This window comes from Sphaerodactylus townsendi, linkage group LG09, assembly GCF_021028975.2.
Source record: "Sphaerodactylus townsendi isolate TG3544 linkage group LG09, MPM_Stown_v2.3, whole genome shotgun sequence".
In the NCBI taxonomy this organism is placed as follows: Eukaryota; Metazoa; Chordata; class Lepidosauria; order Squamata; family Sphaerodactylidae; genus Sphaerodactylus; species Sphaerodactylus townsendi.
The window spans coordinates 52188766-52208908 of NC_059433.1; the positions used below are offsets into that span (position 1 = coordinate 52188766).

Consider the following 20143-nt stretch of genomic DNA (forward strand, 5'->3'; position numbering starts at 1 on the left):
AATGGACACATGAACTGTGCTATGTGTGTGTTTAATTTAGCCAATGCACACAAGACAATGCACACAATTTAGCCAATGGACACAAGCATTACACAAATTTTCTTTACAAAACCTGCCTTCAAAGTTTTTATTCAAAGTTAAGGAAATGTAAAAAAAATGTAGAAAAGCAATACCTTTGTCTGCCTGTCACTAGCAGAAAGAGCCAATTCAGTGACACGAGGCAAGAATAAATCCAAGTAGATAACAGGTTTCATATCAGCAAATGGTACTGCAAAGTTCAGGCGCTTCTCTGTGTCCCAAGACACACATTTCTTCATTCTCTCCTCTGCAGAAGCAGCTACCATGTTGGAAGCGAGCACCAAAAAGTTACGTTAAACTGATAACCAGATTTTTTTAACCAAATGTTGCGAGCAATGACTTTTAAGCAAACAGCCTAATTTATCAGATACTAGGTTGTGTGAGGCTGGGTTGTGACACAAAATATCCCACAAATTTAAAGTGAAATCCTTTGCAAAGTTATTTAAATGACCAGCACTGTTATGGCACAATCCATGAGAAAACTTTTTTTTAAAGCCTGCCCAATTTTAAATTTAAAAACTCAGATTAGATCCTGCAGAGGATTTCCACAAACAGAAGGGCCAATTTTGCTACTCTACTCCTGACCCCCCCCCCCCCCCCCGCCCACCATTTTTGTTTCTGGAGCTCCCATGTCATCAAGCAGCAGAAGCAGGGGGAAAGCATTTTGGGCTGCTGGAGGGGACTGGCCACATTCTCCTCTTGTGCACCACTGGCCACAGAAACTGATGTCTCAAAATGTGGTATTGGTTTATACACATGAAGACAGCTTTTTAAGCCCTTACCTGTAACTAAATTCCTATTGATCTGTCCTCCCAGGGATCCAAGAAGATGTGCCACTCTCATTCTTACTGCTTCCAGTGAATGATCCTCTTCCTAGATAAAACATATATATGTATATATAATTTCAGAAGAGGAACAACATCAAGTGCATAAAAGCAGGAATGCCTATTTGTTTTTAGTTTGAAAACATTTTGCATGTAAACTTTTGCCAGAGGTGAAAAAATTAAGAATTCCTTGTTCAGAATTCTACATAACTTAATTATTTTAAACAAGTGATATGAATGGAACTCAAATCCAGCTGATTATAGTAAAACATGGAATAATATCCAAATATCACTGAAGAAAAAAATTCCACTAGAAAATGGTCACTTTGTGAACTATAAAGAAGATGTACATTCAAAAATGACTCATGACAAATCAAGACTGCTCTACGTATGTTCATTATGCAGAGTGTTTGCTGACATCATGCAAGTAGCACAGAATGGTAATTGTATACTGGATGGCATAACCACTTTTTCAGACTTGCAATTCAGAAGACAATATTCTGGATGGGTACAAGGAAACTTTACCAATGCAAAAATCTTTGCTTTCTTCAGATGCTGTATTACTACTTTGTTATGTCCCTTCTGGACTGCATGGGATAGTTTCTTCACTTCCCAGTTGTTCTGAGATTCATCTAATTTATAAGAAACAGTTTATTAATAACCATGCATTACACTTGCAGAAATAATTCGCATGTTTCATACTTTCATAGTAATTAATGGTTTCATACTATAGCAGTAGTCGTCATCACCCTGTTGTGCTTTTTCATCAGCTGGTGTTGAATGCACTGAGACAAGAATATTGGAATTTAGGGTAGAGGCCGCTAACTCAGAGACAGGCCCGTGTTCTTCCAATGGAAAGTACTCCAGTCCAGTTTCAAGATATATTTCAGCTCACAAGAAAAAAGCATTCAGTGTGGCAATAACAATTCTAATGAATTGAAAACCACTGTGACTTTAAAGGTTAAAAAAAGAAACCTTAACTGGGGTCCTAAGATGCTCAGGAGAAAGGTGCGCATATAAAAATTTTAAATAAATACATAAGTACATAAACTACTGAACCAAAATTTTTGAACCACTGATATATATAAATTTTCTATTTATAGAATCAACTGAAAGCTCTGTTGTGGGGAAAAACCACCAGCATGGATAAACTGATGACCATATGCCATTAAAGGTTGAATTGAATTGATAAACTAATGACAATGAATTGATTCTGGATGGGTACAAAGGAAATTGATATTGAATTGAAATGATAAACTAAAAAATGCAACAATTTCTGCAAACTGGTCCACCACAAATATATGAAAAATATTTATGAAATATATTCGTTCCAATTGTTGGTATTCATTTTTTAGCATGTACCTGTTGATGTAGAAGTTTTCAAATAACCATCAAGGGAAGGCAAGATGTCTTTGTAATAAGGCTCCATTGTATATCTAGGAATGTGAGCTGACCAGTCTTCCAGGGCATCTAGTGCCACATCAGCCATTGGTGTATAGCTAAGACCCAGCTTAAAAGCATTCTATTTAGTGAGCGTAAAAGGAAAGGGTTAGATGTTTTGAAACTTCTCTTTGGATAGCAAAAGTGTCCCATCTGTCAGTATGGTGATATACCAAATTCACAATTAGGCTACTATTCATCTGTCCATTAATTTACCCACTGGCCCAAGGATAAAATATGCATTTTATACAAGTAAAAATATAGAAAAAGAACCTGAACACACAAAATAGCTGTGTTTCCTATTCACTGTGACCCACCTGCAAAGCAGGAATATATGCCTTGATGTCCAGCATGATGATGTCATGTGGCAAGCAAAGTACAAAAATCAGACATGATGCTAAAAGTTCATCTTTGTATTGCTTCATCTTTGCTGTTACCTAATGTAATAAAGACGTATGTATTAATACACATTATAAATGAGCTATCTAAAGTTCAAATAATCCTTGAAACTATTACTTTAAAGACACATGAAGCTGCTTTCTACTGAGTCGCACTGTTGATCTATCAGGGTTAGTACTGACTTGATTGCAAGCAACTCTCTGACATTTCACTTCTGTGGCCACCATTTTCTGGGTGCCCCTGTACTTGGGGGCGTGGCTTGGGGCACCAGATCCTGCACAGATCCCGGGGTGGAGCTCAGCCTCCGCTGCTGAGCCCTGCCCCCGCCCTCCTTGCAGGCTGAGCCCTGCTCCCCAGCCTCCGTGCAGGCCAGCAGGGCCTGGGGAGAGCAAAAGTCGGCCTGTACGAAGGTAAGGGAGTGGGGCTCGGTGGCGTGCAGCTGGGGGCCTGGGGTGCACGTCTTTTGGTCTTGTGGGGGGCACCCGGCACCCCCCGAGGTAACCAAAAGACGTGAGATTGGGGACATGGGTGACCCCATTTCCCTCCCTCACCATGCGGGGCTCTTGGTGCTGCATCTCTGCATCTTGGCACAGCCACCGGGGGCTGCCAAGGTTGTGACAGCCTGCTGGTGGGCAGGGGAGGAGGCCCAGCAATGATGCGGGACAGTGTGTTTGTATTTAAGTAACATGAACTGAACAAAGCATACAGTTTAAGCCTGATACTGTTTGGGAAAATTTCAAAGTCGCAAGTTTCTCTCTAGTTCATAACCTCAAGTTGCTTTTAATATATTCTTTAAATAAATATACTGTAAAGAAATAAATATAAAGAAAACTGATCACCTCTTTTCCAAATTTTGCAAATAATGCAAAGCACAAAGCCTTCTCAGGATTTTCAGGACATTTCTTTTTACTTGTTGGACCAACACCCTGTCAAACATAAGAATATGCAGAGTGACAGATTTTGTCATACTTCAAAAAAATCTTTTCAGACTGTAATTTTTGAAAACAAGCTACTGTATAACAGGATTACTCAGCAGAAAAAAAAGAGAAAAATGCATCCACAAAGTTGCAGTCTCGTTAAAATTTTACAAATGACATTTATAAAAAGAGTATCAAGACTGTTCATAGGATTAAATGCTGCTTTGCACAAGCTTAACCATAGTTTGTGACATCTGCTCCAACACTGATTCAGAACCTGAAAGCAATTTCAAAAACTAGTTAGGAACAAAGGTCAATTTGCATTAAACCTGGTCAATGTTGATTGCAGACAAAATGGTTAAGGCCAGTGGGGAAATACAACACTGGAAGGAACAGCCTGGCAGACGATATGCACAACACAATACAATAATCCTCTAAACACACTTTTAAGAGACAGGCAGTTTGAGGGTCTAGACTCTTGAGAACCAGTATAGCATAGTTCTAACATAGATATAGAACCTGAGAGACCCAGGTTTAATTCCCTATCCTGCTATGAAGTTTGTTGAGCGAGTTGGGGCTAGTCACTTTCAACACAACCTACCCTCATGCTGTTGTACGGAGGAGAGAATAAAAATATATTGAACTAAATCTGTAAGGATGGAAAAGATATACAAAATATCTCCAAAAAGTGACAAAATCTCCAGAAAACAGTAAAAAACAGTTTCCAGAACATCATCTCCAACAAATGACCCTCAAAAATAAGAAACATAGTGTTCCATGTTTATTTTGGATATCATCCTTTACAGAAAATCCAAATGGGGAGGTTTTCTTGCTTTAATTTCTCATCTGATAATGATTTTCATTTATATAGACAACTTTCCTCTTGGCTATTAAAATGAAGGAATCACAATATACAGAATTACATTCAACACACACTGAAAGGAATGCAGTGATCAGCCGAACATTAATACTATCTTGAACATTTTAGAAAGAGTTTATTCTGGTTACACACAATTTCTCACCTCAAAATATTTTATTTTTTTAGCAATTTTCATGGCAATGGAAAGCAGCTTGTAGAATCCACTAATAAAAGGTGACCGTGTTGACTGTATAATCAGCTCATAACCAAATGAATAAACCCACGGTTCAAAATATTCAATATGTTTCTCTGGAAGGATCACTCTGTGGATATAAAGAGAATAGCAACAGGGAAGCCATCAGGCTACACTGTACAAAACAAGCACAGGAACCATCCTAAACAGACTAATTGTTATAACAGTTTTCAACCAGGAAAGCGCAGAATAGCGTCACCAGATAGATGATGTGGGCATTGCTCTCTAGCCCTTTTGGGCCCCCTTTCTGAGTTCGGTCCCAATTACCCCCTGGATGACTCCAAAGCTGGAGAGCAATGGAGGCAGTTCTGGCAGGAACCACATTTATAATGGAATTGCCTCCTTAGTACAGAATACTGGAATTGGCTCACTATTACGAGAAGCTGGCTAACTTTACTAGTTAATTCTTCAATGAAACTATGCAGATTCTTAATGAGATGAGTGCTGAAATTTACCAGGCGAGGCTAGCTGTGCTGCAAAATCGCCACGCTATTGATGCATTGGCAGCAGCTCAGTGAGGGGCATGTACTTTGATTGGAACACAATGCTGCACTTACATTCCTGAGCAATGGAGAGGTGTAAATAAACATTTGACATTAAAATATGCTGAGCTGAACCCTTTATAAGATGGACTCTTGGTTTAAAAGATTAACCAGTTGTCCAAAGGGGGGAGGGGGAAGGCTGTAACCTGTCTACAGTAGAGAGATGTATTAATATATCTGTGGACCCTTTCCAAGTATCTGCACAACCCAGACACTGTAGCATACTCTACAACACTATTCTGTCTACTGGAAGATGCTGCTTATCCCAATCAAAGTCCCTACAAGCATTCCAACCACTTGTTAAGTACTGCCAGCTAAAGAAGTATGAACATAAGAGGCACTGTGCTGGATTAAACCAATAGTCCTAAGCAAGGCTCAAAGGCCAAAGATTTTCCCAACCACCATTATTGTTACCTCCCGAACTGGTTACTACCTTTGAATGTGAAGGTTCCTTTTGGTCAACATGGCTTATAGCCAGTGGTAAGCTATCATCTATCAATTTGTCTAATCACCTTTTAAAGTCAATTAAATTGGCCATGTTTATACCTTGTGCCAGTGAATTCCACAAGTTAACTGTTCTTTGAATGAAGAAGTATTTAACCCACAGGGTCATGTAGTCTCCGGCTCCCAAATAAAACTGAAGCCTATCAGGGTTTAGCTACCTCTGTAAATAGTAGAGGGAGTCAGACGAACTCAGTCCACAATACAGTGTAATTTACAACTCTGTCTGATGCTTCATTAAAATACACAGAATATACCATACCTGCAAAACTCTACCAGGTTGATGAACGCTGTAAAATCTTTTGGTTTGGTAGGTTGAAGGTTTGCAGCTGGGTCAGAAGTAGGAATTGTGAGATCAACATCAGTCTCATTTGCATCCTGTGGGGAGGAAACAAGGTAGTGTATACCTTTTAGTTGGAAATAGTCATGCTCTTTTCCTTGTTCTGCAGGGGCACTGTACAGTTTGCAAAACCACTACTGCTTGGCACCTGTCATAATCTGAACTTCTCAGAATAATTTGCTACTTTTAAAAACATTGTGATATTGAATAAGAATACCTTTTTGATTGTGCATTTGTGCACAATCTATTGGATAGTGGCATTCTTGCCGACTGCTCTGTAACCAGAAGACCTACAATAACTACCAAACTAGAAAATTTGGGGAAGGTTGAGGGCTAATTATCTGAAGATTAATCATGACAAGACAGACAAGCTACTGGTAGGTGGAAGGACAGACTCAGGAACCAAGAATCCTCTTGTTCTGGATGGGGTTCACAGCTTAGGGGTGCTACGTGACCTGGGCCTCCCAGTGGATATGCAAATGGCAACAGCGGCTAGAAGCACCCTTTACTTTCATGAGAAAAAAATCTTGCCATTATGGTGCATGCCCCAGTAACATCCTGATTAGATTACAGCAACATGGTCTATGTGGCACTACCCTTGACAAGTATTCAGAAACCATAACTAGTACAAAATGTTGTGGCACGAATGCCGACTGAATAATAAGAGATGGATTTCGTTTTTATATGTAAACATGAGCAAGTTATACAAAGAAAGTCGTATAGGGAAAAGGTAGTAAAATATCTTATTATTAAGTACTACTTTCAAATCTTTTACCTCTTCATTAACATTCTGTTTCTGAACGGTAAGATCCAGCTTCTCAATTATTCTTAGGATTGACTTTATGAGTTCATCATACAACAAACGATTTAGAGATTGTAGTGGTGAATTTGTCATTAGACAGGTTTCATCTGACAAGAGAGAGTCCTTTGCAGGGAAAAAAGGACAATTCAGATAGTAAGGTCAAAATTATTCCTAAATTACAAACTGCACTAAAAACACAAACATCTCAGAAGTGCAAGTGGATTGTCACCATTGATACAGATATATTAACATTTCAGAAATAGGAAAGAATCAGGAGAATCAGAAAGATTTCTCTGGATAAGAAATCACATAGGGAAAGACGGGGAGAGATGTATTGGAAAACAGAGTAATTCTCTGTCACACAGTGTATCTCAGCATTATTTACCTTCATTGTATCGCAACTCAGTAAACTCCTAAAAAGGTCCAGGTAGTCTTTATACGTAGGCACTTTCCATTTCCCAGACCTAACTTCACCAGAAGCAGGACGTTCCTCTGATGCAGAAACATCTTTTCCAGAAGTTTCCTACAAGTCACCACAAGATTGAAACAAATGGATATAAAATCACATACAATTATATCCACAGTTAGCAGTATGATGTTATTATGAGTAAAACCAAAACTAAAGTACAATCTGGTGATTTCAGTGAGCCTAGGCTGGAGCAACTTCATGTACAACTGAATTTATTAGCTACATTATTTCAGAAGGATAATGTGGAACCATTCTGCCTGCATAGTCTAGCTATTTGTTTTGTGATATTGCAGGAAGATATACAATATACATTTCTTTACTCTTAGAAAAACTGAATCATTTAAGAGATCCCCTGGAATTCACATGCATCGTTCTAATACAGTTTTAATGTTTTATTACATAAAATAGCTGATAGCAAATCTATGCAACAACAGTATCACAAAATGCTAAAGATCAGGAGCAAATTCAAAATGTTTCGAAACTGACATCTCAAATTAAATTTGCAGATAGTAGCTTTGCAAAAATGCAGAGAACTATTAATGCTTTCAGAGGTCCTATTTCATGAAATAGAAGGATATTGACAAGCTGAAACGGGTCAAGAAGGACACTGACAAGCTGCAATGGGTCCAGAGGGCAATCAAAATGGTAAAAGGTCTGGCATCCACGCCCTATGAGGACAGACTTAGGTAACTGGGTATGTTTAGTTTGGTGAAGAGAAGGTTGAGAGGTGACATGAAAGCCATGTTTAGATATTTGAAGAGATGTCATGTTGGTGAGGGAGCAAGCTTGTTTTCTGCTGCTCCAGAGACTAGGACCAGGCATAATGAGTTCAAGGTGAAGGAAAAGAGATTCCTGACAGTAAGGGCTATTTGACAGTGGAATGCACTACCTCGGAGTGTGGTGGAGTCTCCTTCTTTGGAGGTTTTAAAAGAGAGGCTCAATGGCCATCTGTCAGGAGTGCTTGATTGTGTGTTCCTGCATTGCAGGGGGTTTGACTTGATGGCCCTTGAGGTCTCTTCCAACTCTATGGCCGTTTCCACACCGGCGGAATATGGCGGCCTGGGGACGGCAAAAATGCCGTCCCCAGGCCGCCATTCGCACAGGGGAAGCAGCTGCTTTGCAGCCGTGCTGCCCTTGTGCCGCCCACCCGGCACCGAGCTGGCGTTTCCAAACCATGCTTCCCCAGCGTGGTTTTTTGGAAACACCGGCTGGAAGCCGCTGCTTCCCGGCGCTTCCCCCCCACTCCCTCCCTTCCCTTACCTGCTCTCCGGCGTGTCACCGGGGCCTGGGGACACGCCCCCTGCTCTGCGACACGGAAGCAGGCGCGCAGGGCAGGTGAGGCGTGTCCCCAGGCCCCGGCGACGCGCCGGAGGGCCGGAGAGCAGGTAAGTTGACCGGGCGATAGCACCCAGTGGCGCCATCTCCCGGGTTCTTTCTGGGACCGTCTGTGTGGACGGTCCCAGCGTCATCGGGTTGGCGCAAAATGCGCAGACCCAGCCGCTTCCGCCTCCGTGCGGAAACGGCCTATGATTCCATGAATGTAGCACATAACCTAGGCAGACTCACAGGCTCACAAACCAGCATACATAGACACCCAGAAGTGCCCTAAAACCATTAATGTATTTCTAGTTGTCTCATCTGTGTAGATCATATGATGGATAGAAAGGTAAACTATTTCACATTACTGGTCAAGGTGACTAAGTAGAAATTTTCATTTAAATTATAAAAGGTTTGACAAGTAATTTGTTATCCTAAGGTAAGGGTTAATCAAAGGTATATTTTATACTATTTTAGCTGTAGTTACACTATTTAACACTGTCACCTTAAGCTGAGAATCTCTGATACTTCAAATAAAGAAAACAATTAGGATATAGTGCACAAAAACATGAAAGGCCAAAAACGTGAAAGGTGATTATAAGGTACCATTTTTTCCAACTTTATGTATCAAGATAACTCTCAGCAAAACTTACCCTTGAAAAGGCAAGTGGTTTAGAACAAACTCTGACCAAACCTTGATGAACTGAAAATAAAGATATTTCAACATGTCTTTAAAAAATCAAGTGGAGTAAGAAAAGTCTGAATATTCAAAAAGATTAAAAGGAACTCTTTGTAAAAATTAATAGAACATTTACAATTAGCAACTGCTGCCACTAGCATCCTGCTCTATTAATTACCCTTGTATACTAAGAGTTATAAGTGAGAAAGGGGAAACAGATGACAAAAAGAGGCAGCAAATGGAAACACACTATGAAGAAATATAATTTTGTGAATAAAATGAAAAGTTTTAGCAAAAAGCCCCACAGGACTCCAACAACTCTAGCAGCTCAATAAATATTTTGCAGACTTCTTTCAAACTTGAACTAGAACTAAAATGGGGAAAAAAAGATTACCTCCAGACAAAAAACACTCACCCACAGTACTCAGAAAATTCCACAATACAGGGCCTTTACCAGCAAGGGCTAAAAAAACCTTTACAATAGATTTGTAACATGTAGACTGCATTTTCATGCTGTATTGTGGAAAGCAATCTATCTGCACCACAATCAGGCATTCGAGAACTGGAGAGTATACTTCAGGAATCTAAAAAAGAAAGAATGGTGTACTAGGACACAGAACTTGCAAGTTTTCTAAAATAAAAGAAATATTCTAGCTTTTTCAAAAGGGAAAACATTAAGGACAAGAGAAAAAATGGATACCCCTAACTTCATCATCAGTAGGTTCATACAGCTCCTAAACTATAAAAGAACAGATTCACTAATGAGATTAAATTGTTTACTTACAGCATCTAAATGGAATATGACACTTGCAATAGACTGAAGGAAGCTCGGTAGCTGATATACATGGTCATCTATGGTTTCTGCCTCAGTGAGATATATCTGCTTACAGCGCTGAAGGAGTTCAACATACATGAAGTCAACGTCCTTAGAACTGATAGCTTTGCATGGCTTAAAGAAAGAAAAAGACAACTATTCAGTAATTGGATCAAAATTAATATGAGATTAAGATACATGTTCCCACAAAGCAGCAAAACTGAGGGTGGGAGAGCAAGTGGACATGATAGGATCCCTCCCCCAATATTCTGTACAGAGTTGCTGGTATTTGTCTAATTATCAAATGCCAACGTTTCTAGAAGTCCAAAATTAATGCAGGAAACTTAGCCATTTTCGTAACAAAGTAAATCAACTTTAAGTAGCAACGAAAAATCTTATGTTAGAGAAGTATGGCATCTCACTAATGCTACAGTCACTTCATGAAAGTACTACGCACTCAAGCCAGCAGGAAAATCACCTGCTATGTATCACAAAGTGTAACAAAATGCCTTCCGGAAGATGCAGCTGAAATTCCTCCCAGAGAGAGCATAATAGTCTACTGTGCAAAATGTTTCTGTTTATTTTCTCAACATTCAACATCTTTACCATGCTACTGTGTAAAGAAGTAAATTACATACTGCTGCAAAAAGGCCATATCCACGGATAGCAATGGACAGCTCCTTGTTGCTAGAGTCCATTTTCCTGATAATACCATAAAACTGTTTCATAAAATAGTTCAGCGTACTCTTGTGCATTTCTGCATCCTTTGCAACCATTACAGAAATCTGCAAAGCAAACATTATGGACAACAATAACAAATTAAAAATAGTTGTTAAATTAATCACTATACCCAGAGTGTATTCAATCCTCAAACTACACAAAGCCAAAGTTAACAAAACTATGCCATCTGCATACAGTATCATAATGGAAGGAGTAAAAAAAGTATTCTAACACCTGAGAGAACTATTATATGAATTTAAAGTTAATCACAATTGATCAGAAATACCTCTAAATAAAGCCATTGCATACTGAACTCCCATGCTAAACTACAGCTGTATTCAGACCTTACGACTGGGTGGTCTGATACTGTAATTGGACACAATCACAGTTGTTTCCATCTGCACAAACTCCCCTTGCTGTTCCAGCACCTTTCATCCAAGGACACAAAATTCCCAGTTTGATTATGTTCCAATTTATCACAATATCTGCATGGAGGTTTCTTGGCAAACCAAAGCCTTCACACTCACAAGCCAGATCACTAAACTGAGGATTAAAATCCGAGCTTTGAGGATGGACACAAACTACAGTTTTCCAAGTCACCCGCACTTAGTCATCATGGTAAATTAGACCTGAACAGTTCTGCGTAAAACTTTATGTATAAGAGATGAGATAGAGGGGAGAATGCAAGCATGGCAACCTACTACATTGATGCCCAACTGCAATTTAATTACACCTTGCCGTGATGTTTGAAGGCAGCCTTGGAATCATGCTTGTGTCAGTGAAATCTCCTTATAGACAGCAAACCATCAACCCCTTGGTGGTTGGATGATGGGTGAGACAGAAAGAGATAGGGAGAAAGACATAGAGAGAAAGAGAGAGAAATGGAAATGAAAAAGGAGCAAGAAGGGGGTGTAGGTAGAGAAAGACACAGGAGAAACAATGATGACACTGATAGACAAGAAAATAAGAAATAGATACAGGAGAAACAATGGTGACCGGAGGGCTGGGGGGAGGGGATTCTCTTATAGTTCATTAACCAGAGATCTACGTGGGGGTCAGTAGTCACAAGCCTTTATTGGCATAAAATAAACATACAAAATCAGCATACAAAATTTGCCCATTATTGCTCACAATTATAGACACTGGTACTAAAATACTAAATACTAAAATATATACATGGTCCTTCTGTAACTATAGGACATTCCTTCAGCTAAGTTAACTCACTTAAACGTCATCGGATACTGACAGAAGCTAGCAAAATTACTGCTGGTTATATGTGGTCATAATACATAGACGTTGGTTGGTATTCATCTAGACTTACGTCTATTATTGTTAGCAGAAATTTTGCTACATTCTCACACACTGTGGGATCCATGTTGTTCAAAAGCATAGGTATCTTAAGAGCATCAGTTAGATTGTTATACAGAAATGGGATAAGTGCAGATTGTGACATTCTGATTTTTGCAAACCTTACACAATGAAAGAGGGTATGATCGAGTGTCTCCACCTGACCCATATTGCATGGACATAGCCTCCTCTGTTTATCAATTTGTTGATATCTGCCATAGAGCAGCATAGAAGGCATTAGATTGAATCTGGCCAGTGTTAAAGCTCTTCTTAATTTAGGGTTGGTGATCCACTGTAAATAATTGGCCATGTGTCCTTGTTCAATTGGAATAAGCAGGGTCAGGGGGGAACACGTTTTCCTCGCAGCTGTTATCATATCGATACTCTTGTTCTAATAGCTTAGTTTTCAAGCAGCTATATGCTTCTGATAGGGAAAAGAGGGACTAACGACTCTAATGAAAAGCCAAGAGTGTTGATTTTTCCCTCAACTAGTTTCAGCCACCTAGAATTTGCATAGTCGGAAAGCATGAGGTGTAACAAACTGGAGTGATCCTGCAAATAGTGGATCACATTAGCCAGTATCTGACAGTTCTCAGCCAGGCCATCGTGGCATATGATATTTGCACGAGTTCTAAACATAGGGCTGCATATGAAGCACAATTTAGTAAGCCCATAATGTTGTGGAAGAAACGGGAGTGGGCTGTGTTTATATTTTTGTTTATAGCTCCGATCCAAATAGGTGCTGCATAGAGGAGCGAGCGCGGGATTTAGCATTGAGCACATTCAATGCGGATGGTATATACTGGTGGACCGCACTGAAAAGCTGAATTGCTAGGGCACTGTTGTTAGCTGCAGCGAGTGCTAATTTCCTTTGTACTGCCCAATTAAGGTTGCTAGTAAGAGTTATGCCCAAATATTTGAACTGGTTAACTTGTTCTATGGGTCTGTTATTGATGGTCCATGTATGACTAGGGGGTCTTCTAGCGAAGACCATTATTTTGGTTTTTTCATAGTTAATTACCAGTTCGTTCCTCTTACAATATTCAACACAGCAATTTAAGAGACGAGTGAGACCAACTTTTAGTGTGGGAAAGAAGAGCGGTGTCGTCAGCATACAGTAACGCGGGCGCGTGTTTAGTGCTTGGATTTGGGAACATACCCATTGGCCTTCTGGAGGGTTGGCACTAGATCACTAAGGAATATATTGAACAAAGTGGGGGCCAATGTACAGCCTTGTTTGACCCCTCTGGTTGTGATGATATTTTCTGTGAGCGGTCCTTTATTCGCGGCTCTTATTCTGCAGCTAGTGCAAGTGTGTAGCTGTTTTATAAGAAACAGTAGTCTGGGGTCCATGTGTAACGCCGTCAATTTTCTCCACAGTAGGGCTCTAGATATGGAGTCAAATGCCCCTTTTAAATCCAGGAAGGCTGCAAACAGTTTACGGTTATTATGAGTTATACTTTTGTTAGCTAAGTGTGCTAAAACTGTTACATGATCCAGTGTTGATTTATTTTTAGTGAATCCAATTTGCTCCGGTCCTATTACTTCTGCTTGCTTGACCCAATCTTCCACTCTCCTAAGGAGTAGTTTTGCATATAGTTTGCCAATTACAGATAATAGGCTTATAGGGCCGATAGTTTGAAGGATTTGTAATATCACCCTTTTTGTAGATTGGGACAACTATAGACGCCAGCCACATCTTTGGGATCGCGGCCCGTGTTATTTACATGGGTAAATAAGGAAGCCAGAGTTGTAGCCCACCACTCGGGTGAGGATTTAAGTATTTCTGGTATTATTGCATCAGGACCTGGGGCCTTACACGCTTTTCAAACCACTGATTAGTTTACTCACTTCTTGAGGATTAACCTCAGGCCAATCTGGTAGCTCCTCTGGTATTGAGGTGGAATCAGGGGTATTCAGTTAGGCTAGCATTGAACAGATTAGAAAAAATAACTGAACCATCGGTCTAGTGAAATATGGGGCAACTGGATACTGCACTGCGTTTGGGCCCTTCTATTTATGATCTGCCAGAATTGCTTAATGTTATTTGTTAAAGTGGCTTGATATAGTTGTTCCCACTGCTGTTCGAATTGATTTTTTCGTTTCCATTGTACCATAATTTGAAAATCCTTTTTCAGTTGGGTTATATTGCTGAGTAGCTTTTCCTCACCTGTGCTGCGGTAACTTCTATATAATGATCGTATTAAGTTGTTAAATTCAATACAGTAGCAATCAAACCATTCTCTATGACCGTTTACAGCCTTAGATTTGGTCGAGGAGACGGCTTGAAGTTCCCCTGCTAAATTTGAAACTAGTTGTTCAAAGTGATGTATTCCACGTTCTGGTGTGTCAGCCTGTAATATATTCTCTTTTAATTTATTAAATGTAAAAGAGCTAAGTAGTGTTTCTGTAGCAGCTGCCACCTGAGGTGACCATGTTATTTTCTGATGCCTAAAGTTGGTGGGGTCCTCTGTATTAGTCTTTACCTCAAATGAAAAAGTTACATTGAGTGGAAGATGATCACTTAGCAATAAGTCCCCAACGCTAAAAGATGTGACACACTGGTGTAGATAGGGGGATATTAAGATGTAATCGATCACGCTAGCACCGAGCGAGTTTACCAAGGTAAAGCTATCTGCATTCCTATAGCACTTGAGGCCGTTTAACCATAATTTGTTAAATTTGATGGCAAATTTGATTAACTGAATTCCTGCCGCATTCACGAGAGAGTCCTTTGAGGAGCGAAGAGCTGGGGTTAGAAGAAGCTGTACGAGATCATCCTCCTGATTCAAATGGGCCAAAGTGGTAGAAAGGTCCGTACCCACTCTGGCGTTAAAATCACCTACCAGGTCTACGTGGGGGTGATAAGAATTATGAAGTTGCATCTAGTTTGAGAATCAATCAATTGATAAAATATTGGATCATAAGCTACATTTATTTACCTGCTTAAGAAACGCATCTAGGGCTGAATTGCCAGCTTTCCTCAGTTCTGCATTCTGATGGCCGCACCATTTAGACATTACTTCAAACAGTGATACACAGTTGTCCAGAAGGCAGGTACTAAACTGAACAGCATGCACACTAAACAAATGTAGGCCAGCTGCAAACCAAATGTTTAAATTTAGATTCAAAATTTTGTCCAGTCACACAAGTCAGCATGTTCTAGCAGGTCAGAAGTTCTACCTTTCTTGGTGAATTACAATAAGCTGCACATTTATGGAATTATATACTTGGACAGAAATTAGGAATGAAAAAAATAATTGGCCCATATTTCATTATTATTGTTACCATATTTTAAAATTCTACTTCATCTCCTGTAAACAATAAAGGTGCATGCACTACACCTCTTCCAATGAAAGAAGTAAATATGCCTGTTTCATCAATGTACGCAATATAAAATAAAATTCTTACCCAGAGGCACGGCATATCGCTTTAAGTCAACCTGTAAGATCAAAAGTTTTGCTATAAAAGGCTTGTCACTCAAAACTACTTAATGCATTAAGAATGATAATTTTGAACCAATATACATCATACCTGTGGATTTATTGCCTTTACAGCAAAATCAAATATCTCCTTTGAAGTCTGTGGTTCTATGGGGAAAACATCCAAACATTTGAACAACCATGATGTGGTCAATGTGAAATTAAGACTCTTGTCAGTATGGAGAGAAAAAAATTGGGTCTTTGCAAAAAACTGTTCTTCAAGGAAACTCCATGATAATCTTTTTTTACCAACTAAACAAATCCCAACAATAGATGTAGAAATTTGCAGAAGGTATGTGTGGGATCAATGAAAACATCCAGTAAATCTGTATCCTCATTTTAATTGAACTATCTATCCTTCCATCTTCACTAAAAATAAACTGAACTAAGCAGATTATAACTTTTAACGCCATATTGAGCAAAACATCCTTATTCTGCATATTCCAACTGAAAAACCCATAAAGACTAAAGAAAAGGACTGAATGCATGATAAAAGCTATGAAACATAAACCCAACGAAGACAGAAAGAATTTGTAAGAAACAATGAAAATTAGATGGAGTGAATAAGATGACATTGATGGGAATTTAATCATCTAAAAAGATCACAGTGAAGAAAAAAACTACAGCTCATTCTGCTACTAAAGACAGTGTAAACAGCAACAGATACAAAGCACAGGGAGATATATTAAGATTAAAGGTCAGGAAACTCTTCCTGACTATTGGAGCAACCTACCCAGGCCACAAAGTCTGATTCTGGAGGCGTCCAAGAAATACTGGACAAGCATCTGTTAGATATGCCAATGTATAAATATATTCTTGCTCAGCACAAGCGTTTGGATTAAATGGAACATGCAACTCATTTCATTAGAATAACTTTAAACTGGCATAAGCACTTCCTTGGATAAAAAGCACAGCAGCTGGAGTATGGAATTTTTTTCCACATCTTATTGGTAGCAAATCTATGATCAGTCAGACCAATGGTGGTCCTTATTTGAAGAACCAAAACCACCAGGAGTACAGTCCTAAAGACATTCCTGCCCTTTTAAGTCCAGTGAAGTCAGTGGGTTAAGAAGAGTGTAACTCGGCTTAGCACTCAACTTCATGAATACCGTATATACTCGTGTATAAGTCGACCCGAATATGAGTCGAGGCACCTAATTTTACCACAAAAAACTGGGAAAACTTATTGACTTGCGTATAAGTCGGGGGTGGGAAATGCAGCAGCTACTGGTAAATTTCAAAAATAAAAATAGATACCAATACAATTACATTAATTGAGGCATCAGTAGGTTAAATGTTTTTGAATATTTATTTCAAAGAAAAACAGTAAACTAGCTCTGTACGTGGAAAAGGGAGTCAACAAAAACAATATGGTCTCAACAATAACTTTAAAAGTACAAAAACCTTAGCTCAACCAGCAACCAAGCTAAAACACAAGAGTTAAAATCCTTCAAAACTGGATTTTTGGTCAGGGGAGGAATGTTTATGTTAGCAGTACCAACATTTCAGAGTATCTTTAGGAGACCTTCCTGATGATACCACCCAGGTTTGGTGAAGTTTGGTTCAAGAGGTCCAAAGTTATGGACCCTCAAAAGTTATGGACCCCATCTACTATAAGCTCCCATTGGAAACAATGGGGGATGGGGAACCCCCTTTGGGGATCCATAACTTTGGACGACCAAAACCAAACATCACCAAACCTGGCTGGTATCAGCAACAGATTATCCTGATGATACCACCCAGGTTTGGTGAAGTTTGGTTCAAGGGGTCCAAAGTTATGGACCCTTAAAATGTAGCCCCATCTACTATTAGCTCCCATTGGATACAATGGGGGATAGGGGCACCCTCTTTGGGGGTCCATAAATTTGGACCCCTTGAACCAATCTTTACCAAACTTGGATGGTATCATCAGGAGTGTCACCTGATGATATCCTGAAATTTTGGTGCTGCTAGCCTAAAACCTGTGCGCCCTGGTGGCCGACAAAGTAAAAACCCTAAAATATTTTTTTTAAATACAGCTGACTTGTGTATAAGTCGAGCGGGGCTTTTTCAGCACAAAAATGTGCTGAAAAACTCAACTTATACACGAGTATATATGGTACTAACAGGAAGTAGTGGGAGAGTCCATGACAGCTGTGGGCCTTGGCACTTCACACTGTCTGTGAAGTGGCACAGAAAAACAGAGATCTCTGAAAGATCTGGACATAGGAGCACCACATTAGTTCTAAATTGGGAAGCAATGACCAAAGATCTAAAAAAAGTAGAAGGCAGGAGCAATTTCTAGAAGTCGGAATAACACCATTATATTCTTAAGATTCTTAAAATTCAAATATTTTAAAAACAAAACTACTACACCTTCATCCATGGACTTTGTAAAGTTATACATCAGAGCAGTCAGTCCTTTTAGACACCCTGCTACTAATGGAAACTTGGGCTCCCTTGTTGAAGATGTCATCTAAAAAAGGAGGGGGTTAGGTTTAAGTAATATGCTAAAGCAGACTGGTATTCTGACACAAATACACAGAGAAGACGCTACTGCTACAATAAAAAGAACTGAGGAATAGTTTTAATAAAATCTGGGTTTTTTACTTCTACATCACAGATAATCATTACTGGATCCAATCTGGCAAAAGTCGGTAATGGTTAAATCTTACTGGCATTAATTCAACTTAATGAATCCAACTGAAGATTCATTCCATTGCTTTCAATAGGACTTGGTAACAACCAACTTTTGATAGATTGTGCCCATTGTACATTACACAGAACTAAAATTTTCTTATAACTTTGTTGGCTAAATACAGCAAGTTAGGTGAAGTTCCCAGGATAAAGAAACAGTTAAATAAATTATACTGTGTATAAGCAACTATTGGAAGTTAACAGTTCTGATACACTACAAAGTTATAAGTATTCTGAATTTTTCCTTCTTGGAAAAACAGTAACAGAATATCCAGTGGCGAAGCAGAAACAGGGTGGGGAGAGGGGGTGTTCAGGTGCTCCAGTCGCATACCATTGGCATAATGTGGGGGCGGAAAATCGCCCCCAAACCCCCCTCCCCAGGAGCGGGGCGGGAGGCGGTTTGGGGCGGGGGCAGGCAGGTCGTGCCCCTAGCACAGTTCCCTCTCCCTCTGTCCCTAAGAATATCACAATTTTAATTCTATGAGTACTTGTGTAAGAAAAATAGTTACTGCTTATAAAGACATAAACAATCATGAAAATGGTAAGAATTTTCTGTTGCAACATCAAAAAAAGTTTTACAATTGTCCTGCAGTATAGTGTCTCTCCCTTCCCTCTTCAGCATGGTGTAGTGGTTAAGACCAGGCCTCAGATCTGGAGAATCAGGCTCTTAGCATTAGTTACAGTTCTCTCGGAACTCTCTCAGTCCCACCTACCTCACAAACTGTCTGTTGTGGGTAGAAGAAGGGCTGCTTTGAGACTCCTTACAGGAGAGAAAGACAGGGTATAAATTCAAGCTTCTCCTCCTCCTCCAATAACTCAGCTAGACTGATTATGGATCCCCCCCCACCCATGGTTAACTCTAAGTTAAGAAACAGCACATATTTCCAAAAGAATTACTTGTACTCATTTAAGGAAGACTTCAAAATATTCACCCTGAAACACAAGGTTTGAACATACACAGATGGAGACTGATGTCCCATAAAAATCCAATTTTACCTGTGTTTTGAGTTCGCCCAAATAAGCTCGGAATAATTTTTCAGAGTTGTCAAGCATGTCACTAGGTTGGACTTCTCCCAAGACTCCAAGGAGCTCATAAATTCTTTCCAGCACTTAAGAAAAGAGAGAGTTCAGCATCCTACTTATACATTTGGCAACAGCTGAAACAATTCCTTCATTGTATCCACTCTCACTGTCCTGACTTTTTACTCATTGCCTGGCACTCTTATTCATATTTACTCATACTGGCACTCTTATTCTGAGAACCGCAAAAAGGTTAGGCTTTCAACCTATCTGGGTTTTCTGTGGCTGAGAGAAAAGGCAAGACTGAAAGGATACATTATACTTTTTCGTTATTGCCAACAATTCCTCTAACCGTGGTAAGGAACCAAGCAGAGTGACCCGGTCTATGCAGTGACCCGGTCTATGCAGCACCAACATGGTGCTTGTGTGGCCTCGAAGCTTATAGGGACCACTGGTTATTGCCACCATAAACCTAAATAATTTTTTTGGCTGACAGGATCTCCTCTGCCTTTATGAGTTGCATGATGAATATAAATTGTGCAGTGAATCAGATTGTTCACAGTGCTAATGTTTATAAGGATGTGCTCCAAGAGCTCTTGCATGTGACATAGGAACCGTGGGTCACCTCTTGAATAATGTCCTGAGGCATTAAGGATTGCCAACT

The 20143-nt window shown here is 39.6% G+C and overlaps 1 protein-coding gene across 2 annotated transcripts in view; it reads right to left on the reverse strand.

Moving 5' to 3' along the window:
* Positions 1-20143, reverse strand: part of PRKDC (protein kinase, DNA-activated, catalytic subunit) — a 98330-nt gene that overhangs the window by 72898 nt on the left and 5289 nt on the right. For both annotated transcript variants that reach the window (XM_048507588.1, XM_048507586.1), the window contains exons 6-24: positions 19456-19568; positions 18139-18238; positions 15836-15891; positions 15713-15743; positions 15244-15401; positions 10873-11019; positions 10205-10369; positions 9836-10004; positions 9395-9444; positions 7341-7478; positions 6929-7078; positions 6076-6191; positions 4681-4840; positions 3581-3667; positions 2660-2779; positions 2265-2424; positions 1428-1534; positions 861-951; positions 174-337 (exon numbers count right to left, since the gene is read on the reverse strand). In XM_048507588.1, coding sequence (XP_048363545.1) covers positions 174-337; positions 861-951; positions 1428-1534; positions 2265-2424; positions 2660-2779; positions 3581-3667; positions 4681-4840; positions 6076-6191; positions 6929-7078; positions 7341-7478; positions 9395-9444; positions 9836-10004; positions 10205-10369; positions 10873-11019; positions 15244-15401; positions 15713-15743; positions 15836-15891; positions 18139-18238; positions 19456-19568 — 2282 coding nt within the window. The remainder of the gene's footprint in view (positions 1-173; positions 338-860; positions 952-1427; positions 1535-2264; positions 2425-2659; positions 2780-3580; positions 3668-4680; positions 4841-6075; positions 6192-6928; positions 7079-7340; positions 7479-9394; positions 9445-9835; positions 10005-10204; positions 10370-10872; positions 11020-15243; positions 15402-15712; positions 15744-15835; positions 15892-18138; positions 18239-19455; positions 19569-20143) is intronic.